The 13437-nt window shown below is 42.5% G+C and overlaps 1 protein-coding gene across 4 annotated transcripts in view; it reads right to left on the minus strand.

Annotated features, from left to right (window-relative positions):
- The window catches only part of triob (trio Rho guanine nucleotide exchange factor b), a 137796-nt gene that overhangs the window by 84779 nt on the left and 39580 nt on the right, over positions 1–13437 (minus strand). For all 4 annotated transcript variants that reach the window (XM_058746790.1, XM_058746789.1, XM_058746788.1 and 1 more), the window contains exons 3-4: positions 8278–8352; positions 5254–5368 (exon numbers count right to left, since the gene is read on the minus strand). In XM_058746790.1, coding sequence (XP_058602773.1) covers positions 5254–5368; positions 8278–8352 — 190 coding nt within the window. The remainder of the gene's footprint in view (positions 1–5253; positions 5369–8277; positions 8353–13437) is intronic.

Genomic DNA, 13437 nt, shown 5'->3' on the forward strand with positions numbered 1-13437 from the left:
ATGTTAAAGGACATTTATATTTCAAATAAATGCTGTTGTTCAAACTCAAAGAACATCAAAGAAACAGTTTCCACAGAAATATTAAGCAGTCACTGTTTTCAGCAGTATGTGAGATAGTACTGTATGTGTGCCTGTGAGTTTATTTACTTCAAAAACAGTGGCATTACCACCTCATTTCTGCAAATTAATTAATAAACGTCATGGGGCAGCATTGACAACAAGGTGCTCCTGAATGTTTCTGTGTGTTCAGCACGATCTCCAGTCTTTGTGTGCTTTAAATGAAGGCTGCGTATTGGAACTACCTGTGAATTACACGGTTTAAACGCACAAGTTCCAGCCATTCAGAATCAAGTATTTAGATCATGGTATAAATGGTAATATCTGGAGTTAAAAATTGAATAAAAGTGATTTTATCATATGAGTGTCAGGATTTTGGACTTGTTTTTCCTTGTTTTACCCCTGTCCTTGTTCCTGAGTTTCCTTCCTTATTTGGTTATTTTCCTGTTCTTGTTAAGTTGATTTGATTATTCCTAGCACCTGTTTCAGTTCTTCTTAATTACTTCCCATGTGTTTATAAGTCCTGAGTTTTCCCTTAGTGTTTGTCCATTCTACTTTGTTGCTATTTGTTGTATACCCTGAGTTAATGTTATTTTCAATGGTCAATGTGTGTTGATGCTTATTAAAGACTCCTTTCGTTTACTCCTGCGTTGGGCGCTGATATCTACAACCACGACCCCATGACAGAATCCGAGATCAAGACTGAAAATGGAGATCACTGAACGCTTCGCTGCCCTGGCCCGAAAGGATCTCCCACTGGGGGAGTTCGCACGTTAGTTTAGCGGGCTCGCCGTGTGGATGGGGCTCGACGACGCAACGCTGAACTCTTAGTTCTGGATCGGGGCCAACTACCATCGCCCCGTGGACCTCCCAGACACCACCGGACTCAGCTGGAGGGAAGGGACAGAGTCCAGCCCGATCCAGAACCAGCCCGCCGGCCACAGCTCTCTGCAGCCCGAAGTTAATGCCGCCACCATCCGCGGCGAAGTCAATGCCGCCACCATCTGCGGCTCACACTAGCCCGCCATTCGCGGGGAAGTCATTCTGCCGCCGTCTGCGGCTCCGAAGTCATACCTGCCGCTGTCCAAAGCTCCAAAGTCAAGTCCGCTGCCGTTCGCAGGGAAATCAAGCCTGCCGCCGTCCATGGGGAAGTCAAGCACGCTGTCCGCGGCTCACTCAAGCCTGCCACCGTCCGCAGCTCACGTGCCACTAGGAATACTGGTGGTATATGAGGATATGTATTGGGCCCCAGAGCTCCAGTGTCGGCTCCAGCCCCAGAGCTCGCTCCAGGATGCTTTCCTTCATCTCCTTCGCCTCCGCTGGTCCCGTCCAGCTCCCCATCGTCTCCAGAGTCTCCTTCGTCTCCGCTGGTCCCAGCCAGCTTCGCTACTCGCAAGCACCCTCCAGAGCCCACTCTTCGACAGCACCCTCCAGGGTCCGCTCCTTGACAGTGCCCTCCAGTGCCCGCTCCAGTGCCCACGCCTCCAGAGCGCCCTCAATTGCCTGCTCCTATGACCCGTCATGGCCGCCGGAGTCCCCCGTCCCGCCATGGCCTCCCGAGCTCCCTGATCCGCCCTGGAGGCCTCCCGTGTCTCCATCTTGGACCAGCCTTCAGGGCGCCCACCCCCCCTCCCCGGTGGAGATGTTGAATGAATGAATGAATGATGCATTTATATAGCGCTTTATTGTGTATTGCTGTACACCCAAAGTGCTTTACAATCATGTGGGGGGTCCCTTCTCAACCACCACCAGTGTGCAGCATCCACTTGGATGGCAGCCACAGGACAACGGCGCCAGTGCGCTCACCACACACCAGCTACAGGTGGAGAGGAGAGAGAGTCATAGAGCCAATCAAGTGGATGTTACGGCGTGGGACGCGCCTTCCGGGAGGGGGGGGGGGATAATGTCAGGATTGTGGACTTGTTTTTCCTTGTTTTACCCCTGTCCTTGTTCCTGAGTTTCCTTTTTTGGTTATTTTCCTGTTCTTGTTAAGTTGATTTGATTATTCCTAGCACCTGCTTCAGTTATCCTTAATTACTTCCCATGTGTTTATAAGTCCTAAGTTTTCCCTTAGTGTTTGTCCGTTCTACTTTGTTGCTATTTGTTGCCCTGAGTTAATGTTATTTTCAATGATAAATGTGTGTTGATGCTTATTAAAGACTCCTTTCGTTTACTCCTGCGTTGGACGCTGATTTCTACAACCACGACCCCGTGACAATTAGTCAGTATTAACAAACTAAAAGTATTGTGGGTATACTTCCAAAACAGTGTGTGTTTAAACATTTATCCTTGCACAATGCATTGCCTCATAGACTTGCATTGTAAGTGAATTAATATACACACACGTTAGGTTTGATTTCAAGAATTGATGGATGTGTTATAATTATTTTATGTGGTGCTTGACACCATGTGGGTTGGATTGAGTCAGGAACATTTCTTTAAAGTGTGAAAGAATGAGAAATCTTCTTAGGAGTGAAGAAACAGAAGAGAGAACAACATGAAATAGTGATGGAGGACAACCAGTGTGGCCTAAAATCTGCAGTTTTAGGCCAAACAACATATCTACACCCCTGGCTATCTGATACACACCAGACACCAAAAGCAACAGCCGTAAGCGTCTATACACTTCCTCACTAAACCACTTGTTTTCCTAACCAGGGGCCACATCTGGGTCTCCAACATACTGTAATACTGAATATCTCTGTTTCCGAGCAAAGGGTGAGAAGTGCATTATTTATTTTCAAACCACCATATTATTCAATGCAAAAGTGGAGAATGTGTTTACAGCTGTCGAGAAGATGAAGTTTAATTTCTGTATTATTCAGTTTGGCTCAAACAGAGTGATTACGGACAACAGAACAGAAGTAAAGTTTTGGAGAACCCTGCGGCAGATGATAACCTACATAAAGTTTTGAACGGTGCAGAGCTGGAACCCTCTGGCTGAAAGCAGATTCACGTGGAGCTGGTTGAGTTTCACTGAGTCAAATCAATGCTAACTACAGAAGGACACAGCAGGGAAAAGACAAATTGGCCATGTGATGTCTAAACAAACCAGAAACCTGGGAGCTTAAAAACAAAACCAGGACTTGACAAGAATACATAAACTAGACTTGAAAATTTCCTGAAGAAAATGCAAATGATGCTCACTGCAATGCTTAGGTGTAATGCTAAGGTGTAACGTTATGCAGTTGTTAAAGTGTGTGTAGGCTATGTTCACATTTGGCGTCTTTTTTGAAGCTGCCAGAGTCTGTTTTACATTATAATCCTATGAAGTAAACCGTGTTTTCAAAAAAGTACTGAGCGCTTTTTACAACGCCACCGCCGGCGTCTTTTTCTGCAGCTTGGAGTGTCTTTTCGAGTTGAAAAAAGTTCAACGTCAAGCACCTTTTTGACACCTGACCAATGACAAGCGAGTGGCGAGTCGTTTCCATAACAACAAGAAAAAAGTTGACATTTCTGCAGCACACAGCGCTAGGCTACCATAGCATCTGTTTTTATAGCAACAAAAGACGCCCTCGGCTGCTATTTGTAAATTTTTTTATTTACTAAAAAAGCGCTCTTGTCAACCTTTTCTTGTCAAAAAAGATGCCAAGTGTGAACACGCCCTAAGATAGGGGAAAGTAAATTAAACAAAATGAAAACTTGCTTGTGAAAATGCTTTCTTGAGCAGCAGTTTTCATTTCATTAGAAACATGCTAGTAACCCACCAGAACACACAAGCAACTGTCTCAATGCCACAACAACCACCCAGAACACCCTAGCAGCCAACCAGCAACTCGCTTACAATCACAGAGAGAGAGGAGTTTCAAAGATGGCTGCAGAGTGAAATGACTTGCCTTAAAGGGACTTTGATGGCCTAACCCTCTAAAACACCCTAGCAACAGTATAGCAATGCCATAACAACAACTTAGAACACTCTAGCAACCACCTACCAATGCTCTAGCAATCCTCCTCCTGCAGCAACCCTACAACCACCCAAACACTCTATTAACAACCTAGAAACACTTCAGCAGATTACCCTAGCATACAACTGAACAACTCACAAGTCTCTATTACATTCTGATTCCTATATAATATCTTCAAGAAAGTGTTATGGCATTTGTGGCACTTGGTAGAGCAAAGTAAACAGAGTGGTAACTGTGTTTACATGATTAGTGTCACATGATCCTTCAGAAACTATTACATTATGCTGATTTGGTGCTCAAGAATCATTTCTTATTATTTTCAATCTAGAAAACAGTTGTGCTGCTTAATATTTTTGTCGAAACCATAATACTTATTTCAGGAGTCTTTGATGAACACAATATTCCAAACAACAAAATCTATTGTAAACAAATATTTTTTAACAACCCTAGTGAAAAGAAATATACTAAAATGTATTTGAAATACATTTATTTCATGCTAAGTATACTACAAATGCATTTACATATTATGTACTTAATATAAATACCCTGGTATTGTACATTTGGTGTACTAAACTGGTATACTTAAAATCTGCTAAATTGGAACAACTAATTTTGTGCTTAGTGCGCTTTAATTATGTGGAAGTAGCGATGAAGTAAATCTAAAGGTATACTGAAGTATATTTGATTTTGCTAAAGTGGAACTATTGCAATTGTACTTTAAATATCTTGAATTTAAAGACAATATTATTCAAAGACCACACAATCCTCATCAATAGTGACATTTCAGGTTTAATATTAAGAAATGTGCATTGTGCACAAGTAGTACTCCAAATAAAGTTTAACTATCATTTTTATATCAGTAAGTCTCGACCGATGTCAGTAAATATGTTAATAGATTTGAACTACACTTAGTATGAAATAAAACTTTTTAGGGAATATACATTTACTGTTAACTTTTAGCAATATACTGCATCCTAAAAATAAAATAAAATAAAATAATGCAAGTCGTGATTGCACCTTTATTGAATGGCTAATTTTAAATGAAATGGCCAAAAATGTATCAACCGCTGGTCTATATTTCCTTGAGCAGTTAGGATGAACACAATAATGAGTGAACTGTAACTTTACAATTCAAGCAGCTGGCTGATTTCCACACCTGTGCTGCCATGGGATCAATCCCTCAACGTTTCAACTGCCTGAACCTGATCTATTACGACTACGAATTTAGTTGCATAATAATGTTCACACTGACACACAGATAAAGACGCACACACACACACACACTGCATACCTGGGAATGCCTGCAAGGTACGCAATAAGTCGTCTGAGGTCCTCCTGTCGTATTCTGTCATGGTTACTCCTGGCTGGAAATGTAAGGACTGGCCCTCCACGACGATCTCTTCCACCTGCAGGCCAAATCAACACACTTTATATTTGGCTGGAACAACAACATCTGTGTCACTCAAGCATTAGTAAAATAGGGCAATGGCTAATCTTAAGAAACTCCAACTAGCCTACCTACTGTATATAGTGATGCTTTAGAACACCTTGGCCTACTTATCATAGCCAACCATGCCAAGTTGTGTTTAACTAGCTTCAGTTTTTGTCTAATGTCTCATATCATTGCTAGGGTAATATGATTGCTTCATATCGTTATTTGCAAACACTTTCTTTGAAGTGCAGAGGTGGAAGAAGGGCAAAATTGGAAATGAGTTATATCTCTGCTTAGACAAGCTGAGCTGATGATAAGCAAGTTGGCCTGCCAAAGATTAAGATGTTCGTAAGCTATCTGGGTCAGCAGCCAGCTAAACACTCACAGCATTTCCCCAGCGATGCTGCTCTGCCTTTGAGCTCACATATCTGAGAGTGTTAATGACTGTCACTGCAAATAAGTTTCCTCTCGTTAATATTCATAGAAATTCGGGCCTTTGGATAAGGAGCGAACACTTCTAAATAAAATGGCTTAGAATGGAGCGGGAAGCAACAGATTCTTTTTCACTCCTTTCTTAACTGTGATGGGTTTTTTGGACGTGGGACCATGGTTTATAAATTTTGGGGTCAGAAAGAGATTGAAATATTTTTAATCAAGCCTCTTAGGCTTACCTGGGCTGCATTAATTTGATCTAAAATCTAATAAAAAGTAATATTATGACATATATTTAAAATACATTTATTATTATGATTTTAATTTATTTTAAAATGTAATTTATTTATGAGATAGCAACACTGAATTTTCAGCAGCCATTACAGTCTTCAGTGTCACTTAAATAATTCCAATATTCTGACATTTCTTAATATTATCAATATTGAAAACAGATGTGCTCCTATATATTTTGATGAAATCATATGATATGTACATTGTTTTTATCAGGATTCTTTAATGCATATCCAGTGCCCTCCATAAGTATTGGAACAGTAAAGACAAAATTGCTCTGTTGGCTGTGGAGTCAAGACATTTGCAAATATGATTAAAAGATGAATATGAGACAAAACTACAGAATGTCACATTTTATTATTGGCCGTTTCAACACATACATGTTTTACCAAATAAAAAGAACAGCACTTTTAGAGTTCATCTTACTCATTGATGTGAGCATACGTATTGGGACAGTTGAACATAAGGCAGATATAAAAGATTAAAAGCTATTATTTAGTTGCAGATCCCTTGAGCACAATCACAGCAGTGAGTCTGTGACCCATAGACAACACCAGACTCTTGGTCTCATCCTTTGAAATACTTTTCCCAGCCTTTAATGCAGCCAATTCCAATTGTTGCTTGTTTTGGGGAGTTTCTGCCTTTACTCTCCTCTCCAGCAGGTGAAATTCATGTTCAATCGGATTTAAGTCTGGAGATTGACTTGGGCAATCTAAGACTTTCCATTTCTTTGCCCTTATAAATTCCTTGACTGAACTGGCAGGGTGTTTTGGGTCATTGTCCTGATGCAATATGAAGCACTTCCCAATGAATCTGGTGGCATTTTCTTGAATATTGGTAGGCAAGATGGCTTTGTACCCTTCCAAATTCATTCTGCTACTGTCATCATACATTAAGTCATCAGTAACGTTGAGAGGGCCTGTTCCAGAGGCAGCCATGCATGCCCATGCCATGACACCACCTCCACCATGCTTTACAGATGAGGCTGTATGCTTGGGATCATTGCAGTTCCCTTTTTTCTCCACATTTTTGCTTTCCCATCACTTAGATAAAGGTTCATCTTTGTCTCATTGGTCCATAATTCCAAAACTCTTCTGGCTCACCTTTGTGCTTTTTTTGCAAACTCTAATCTTGCCTTTCTATTTTTGGTGCTGGTCAGAGGTTTGCATCTTGCTGTGTAGCCTCTGTTATTCTGTGTCAAAGTCTCCTGAGGACAGTAGATTGTCAGAGCATCACCCCAGCTTTCTGGAAGTTGTTGGTGATTTTACAGACATGTCTTTTAGGGTTCATTTTCACAGCTTTTATGATTTGTCTGTCATCAACTACTGTTGTATTCTCAGCCGATCAGGTCATTGTTGGTTGCTGGTGTCGCTGGTGGTTTCCAAACTCTTGATTTCTCCATGCCCTTTATTTTTGCTATAGCTATAATTGACTTCCTCTTTTCTTTTAGCATCCAAATTGCTTGCTTTTCTCTCAAAGTCAGCTCCCTCGTCTTCATCCTGGTTTGTGTGTGTCATCATCGATTGCAGAATTCAGAATGCAGAAGTAATGGATATATCTGATACGACACATTCCCTGCTTTTAATAGCTGAAGAATTAATGCAACAGGACACAGCTGATCACTTAGAAAGACTTGTGACGCAACTGTTCCAATACTTATGCTCACATAAGATAGGGGGATGAAACTCTAAAAGTGCTGAACTTCTTAGCTGGTAAAACATCTATGTGTTGAATCACCCAATAATAAAATGTGACATTCTGTAGTTTTGTCTCATATTCATCTTTTAATAATATTTGTAAATGTCTTGACTCCACAGTCAACAGAGCAATTTTGTCTTTACTGTTCCAATAATTTTGGAGGGCACTGTGGTTCAGAACAAAAGTATCTATTTTAAATAGAACTGTTGTAACATTACAGTATGGTTTACTGTTACGTTTGATTAATATTCAGCATCTTCTGTTCTGAATAAATGCATCAATTTCCTAAAAAAAAAAAAAGAAGCTTACTTTGTAACATTTACATTTATGCATTAAGCAGAAACTTTTATCCAAAGCGACTTACAAAAGAGCAACACAGCAATTCATCAAAAAGCCAACAATCATTGCCAGATAGACAACTAGATTAGGAAACCCAATACATAGAATAGTATATAGGCTCACCTGATAAGAATGCCACCTTTTCTTTAAGGATGGGAAGAACTTCAACAGCCTTCATGTCTTCATTTCTGTGGAACCCTGGAAGGATTCAAAAACTGGTCAGTCTCCAAAGCACATGATGACAAACACATTCACACAACTTGTAAACAGGAAAAGCAACACATGATATCATTTATTCATAGGTTGATTAGCCTAAATTTATGAAACAGCACACTAGAATTGTGGCAGGATAATAGCTAAAACATGCAGATATTTATCCCATTCATATTTTTTTGATTTACTTCAATGTGTTTAAAATGGGTTTGATTATATGGTGTGCAGTTAATAACATATTTAGTTCTGTATGTCAAGGCCTCCCGAGTCAGAGATACATGCCCGCTCCACCCTCTCCTCCCCAACCCTGATCCTCATTCTCTTTCTCCCCCGCCTACTCAACAGATGGCAAGCTCTTAATTCATCAACAGCTTCGCCAATGCATATAACATGCTAATGTGCACTCATTGACACCAATCTCCCTCAATTCAAATAGAGTCAAAATCTTGCACTAAACCAATTTGCCAATTAAAATTTCAAACATATAACCCTTTTTAAGAATAACTGGGTTATACAAAAGATGGAAATGTCAGTACCCAGTGAGCACATGAAGGTCAATCAGAATTCTGTGCTCAGGAAAAGTATTGTGTTCTGATTTAAACATCGTGTTGAACATCCGATTAATATCTTCTATACAGACACTTTTAATATTTTTAAAAGAAGTCTTTTATGCTCACCAGACTGCATTTATTTGATGAAAATGCTATTTATTTCTGTGATGACAAAGCTCAATTTTCATTACTCCAGTCTTCAGTGCCACATGATCTTTCATAAATAATTCTAATATGCTGATTTGGTGCTTAAGAAACATTTCTTCTTATAATCAACACAGGATATTTGTGGAAACTGTAATATATATTTTTCCAGATTCAAAAGAACAGCATTTACTTAAAAAAAAATATTTTGTAACTTAACTTAATATTTGTCACTTTACTGTCACTTTTGATCAATTTACTGCGTCCTTTCTGAATAAAAGTATTATTATTATTACTATTTGTTTTGTACTAATATATATATATATATATATATATATATATGTGTGTACATGTGTACTGTGGATCCCAACTGACTGTGGACTTCGAGGACGACGACATCAGCCCCACTCCTAACACAGAGCCCAGCCCACCAACTCCCCGCGGTGCGGAGCATCAGCCCGAGCCCACCGATGACGGAGAGCCATTTCCCGCTTCGATCTACGAGCCAGTGCAAAGCCGAGCGACTGAGCGGAAGATCGCCCCGGAAGTTGAGCCCAACACGTCAGATCAGATGCGAGAGCCGGCTACAGTGCCCATCGTGAGGGAGCCAGCCGTGGACGGTGTGAGCACAGAGTGGAGCTCCGCCCCCTGCACCGTGGCTGAGGGTGAGCTGACGATACATCTGGGGCTGCTGGACATGGAGGAGGATTTAATTGACTGGGAAACTGAACTGGAATTCGAACTGCCCCCTCTCCCCTCTCCTCTCTCCGTCATCCCCGCTGGTCCCGTCCAGCCCTCCTTCTTCCTTGGTTCCCTTGTTCAGCCCTGAGGGGGCTTCAGATCCTCCAGTGCCCGCTCTTTGAAAATGCCCACCCTCCCACCCGCTCCTGCCTCCTCCACCGCTGTCGTCTGGCAGCCCCTCTGCTCGCCCTCAGCCCACCATCAATGCGGTGCGAGCCCCACGGACTGCCATCCTCCAGCGCCGCCGGGCTGGAGTATCCTCACCTCCGCCTGCCTCCTCGGCCCGGACTCCGCCGCCCGCTGACCCAGCGGCTCCACCTCGGCTCCTACCTCCCTCGCCTCCACCGTCACCCGTCGATCCTCCAGCTCCACCGGGCTCCCTCGTCCCTCCGGCTCCGCCTTGGTCGGGCGTCGACCCGCCATCGCCTCAGGACTCCGCTCCTCTGGCTGCACCTCGTCGCTCCATCCCGCCAGCTCCACGTTGGTCCTCAGTCACTCTGGCTCCGCCGCGGATCTCCAGAGCTCCACCTTCGCCTCGGTCGCCAGAGCACTCGGCTCCACCTTGGCCCCCCGGATCCTCGGTATCCCCCTGGTTCGTCGGCTCTCCGCCTCGGGCTCCTCCACCACCTGCTCCGCTGCCATTGGTCGGCCCCCTGGAGTCAGCGGCCATGCCTCCTCCATGGCTCCTCCCTCCGTCGGCTCCACCGTAGGCCATCATCATGGCTGTGGCCTGGGTCCTGCCAGGCTCCTCCTGCTCCAGGTCCCTCCTGTCTCCTCCCTGGCTCCTCCCTCCTTCGTCACCTCCCTGGTCTCTGTCAGCCGCCCCCCTCCCAGGTGTCCGTCCTCCTCCTGAGCCTCCGCCTTTGTTCCCACCCGTTTCCCCCCCTCTGTTGTTCCACGGTGCGAGGACGCACCTTCCGGGAGAGGGGAGTAATGTCACACCCCTGGACTGTTTTGCTCCCCATGTGTTCCCTGTGACCCAGTTTCTCCCCAGTTAATTTGCTCCAGGTGTGTCTTGTTTTCCCCTGATTTCCCTGTCTTTATAAGCCCCAGTCCTTTCAGTTAGTGTTTGTCGGTCTTTGAGTGTCTACCCTGCCTGTGATCTGTGTTCCCATTTGAATATTAAACTCCCGTGTTGTGATATTCTTCGTCTCCTCGTTCCTGGTTCCCGTGTGTCCCTTGAAGTGTGACAATTAGACACATGAAAAAATAAATACCAGGTTCCCATTACTTCTCTTTCTTTGCACTGAGCAATTTACTGACACAAACCTGTTTACATTTTTGCATGACAGGGCAGCTCTTCTTCTGAACATGCAAAATGTACATATATTATTTATTATTAGGTTTGTTTGCCTCTCTGTGCCCACATTTTCACTGATATATTTTACTGTTTCTGTTGTCAGACAACGGAATGAATATGAAATAGTGATTGAAACTAGGCATGGGCCGGTATGAGATTCTGACAGTATGATAACCTTAAAAATATCACGGTTTCACGGTATTGCGATTTCACCTCTAAAATATGTAATTTTTAAATGTCTGGGTAAATTTTTTTTACATTTTTTAATTTTTAAAGAAATTTAGAAATCCTTCTAAATGAAAAAAAAATAAAAAATGCAGTCACTTAACCTAAACCTATAGCTCACTAATCAAAAACATAAATCAAAACAATTTCTGTAAAAAATAAAAAATGCAGTCATTAAACCTGCAGCTCAACAAGGTTTTTGGAGATATGCTCACTTTCTACACATTCATCTTTCAGTCCAAGTTATGAGCGGTGAGGTACAAAGATGTGTGCACATACACATAAGTAGAGAGCGCGAGTGTGTCACACACACACACACATACACACACACACACACACACACACGGTCTCTCTCCGTATAACACTCAAACAGTGGCAAAGACACCTGAGCCAGCAGTTTGTTTCTTTTTTAAATGACGTGATTTTGAACAGATGTAAACAATGGCAGGAGGCTTAAAATTATAGACGTGATACCAGCTAAATTGATTGTACTAAATCGCAGAAACTTAGTACTTTAGTCAGCTAACTAATTAACTAGCTAACGTCAACTAGTTTCCTCCCTCACATTACTTCACAGAGCGGGGAATAGCAGACTAAAGTACTACGTTTCTGCGATAACATATAGCAAGCCAAGTAGTATTTATTTCAACACTGAAACAACCGGCGAATGGATCTCTGTCTTGATTGAGGGTGAAAGAGGGAGATATGAAGACGACACAGATATATCGTTTGTGTACGACCTGGAAGTATTTATTTAGCGATTGGCGCCAAAACATCATCATCTGTACGGAACATCAAGGTTACCCGAGAAATTCCCATACGGCAGACTTCGCCTTTTTCGACGGGGGAAAAAGTTCCAGGGATTCACCTCATTCGGCCATCATCCTACACACAGGTGACTCTCACTGACCGCTGTCCGGAGGGGGAGGGGTCGTGTGACTCGTTAAGCCTGGTTTATACTCGACGCGTCCGCAAGTTCCCAGTAGCCCCTCACTGCAGAACAAAAGATCCAGGGGGCGGAGTTGGATCCACATCCAGGGGGTGGAGACTGGTAGGTTTAGGGGTGGGGATGGGTGGGTTTATGGATCAGGGGGTGGAAACGGGTAGGTTTAGGTCTATGTAAGGTGGGAGGAGTTGGATCTAGATCTAGATCCAACTCCACCCCCTGGATCTTGTGTTCTGCAGTGAGGGTGCGCGCGCCAAATATGACGTCATCGCGGTGTTGGCGGAAGTTCGCTTTGAGTGTGTACAAAATTTTTGTAACTTTTCGCGCAGCTCCGCTTCCGAAGATGCACTAGTTCTAGGCAATTCTGTGTGAAACAGAAGCAGTTTGATGTTAATTTCAAACTCCACCAGGTAACTTTTAACGCTAAGGGAAAACAATGAAGAGTTTTTTTTTTTTGCAGTTTGTCCAAGGCTTTTTAATTCAAGAACGTTTTATTTTTATTGTATAAAAATAGAATTAGAATTCATGTAGACACTATTTATACACTGTTTGTTTAATAATATGCGAAATTTGGGGAGGTTTGCATATTATTTGTTTAATAATATGCGAAATTTGGGGAGGTGCGTGCGCAGTCAGCAGAGGCTCGCGAAGCGGAGCCAGGCGCGAGTATAAACCAGGCTTACGCTCTTCACTGCTCACAACTGAGGGAGTCCTGCACTTTCCGTCTTTGACTACACGTAAAAAAACTGCGCATACCGCAGGAACGGTATAACGGAAAATTTTAGTGGTTTTGAAACCATGAATTTTCCAAACCGCGGTATACCTTGAAACCAGTTATCGTCCCATGCCTAATTGAAACGCGACCCATAAAGACTACATAAAAAAAGCTCCATTCCAAGATATTAATCTGCACAAAAATCCTGATAATCGAACCATCGTCTGATGAAATCAAATACACATAAAATAAAGACAATAGCTGTGCTGTGATTTCGGCTATACTTGCATGTAAAATCAGAGAAGCAATATAATATCTGTGTTTAACTGAAAGCGCTGCTCTATGGAGTCAATTTAATGCCGCATATATATGCAAAAGAAAATAAAGTTTTGCAAAAGAAAATAAGTTTTGCAAAGAAAAATAAAGAATTGCAAAAGAAAATGAAGTA

The sequence above is a fragment of the Onychostoma macrolepis genome, chromosome 16 (assembly GCF_012432095.1).
Source record: "Onychostoma macrolepis isolate SWU-2019 chromosome 16, ASM1243209v1, whole genome shotgun sequence".
NCBI lineage: Eukaryota > Metazoa > Chordata > Actinopteri > Cypriniformes > Cyprinidae > Onychostoma > Onychostoma macrolepis.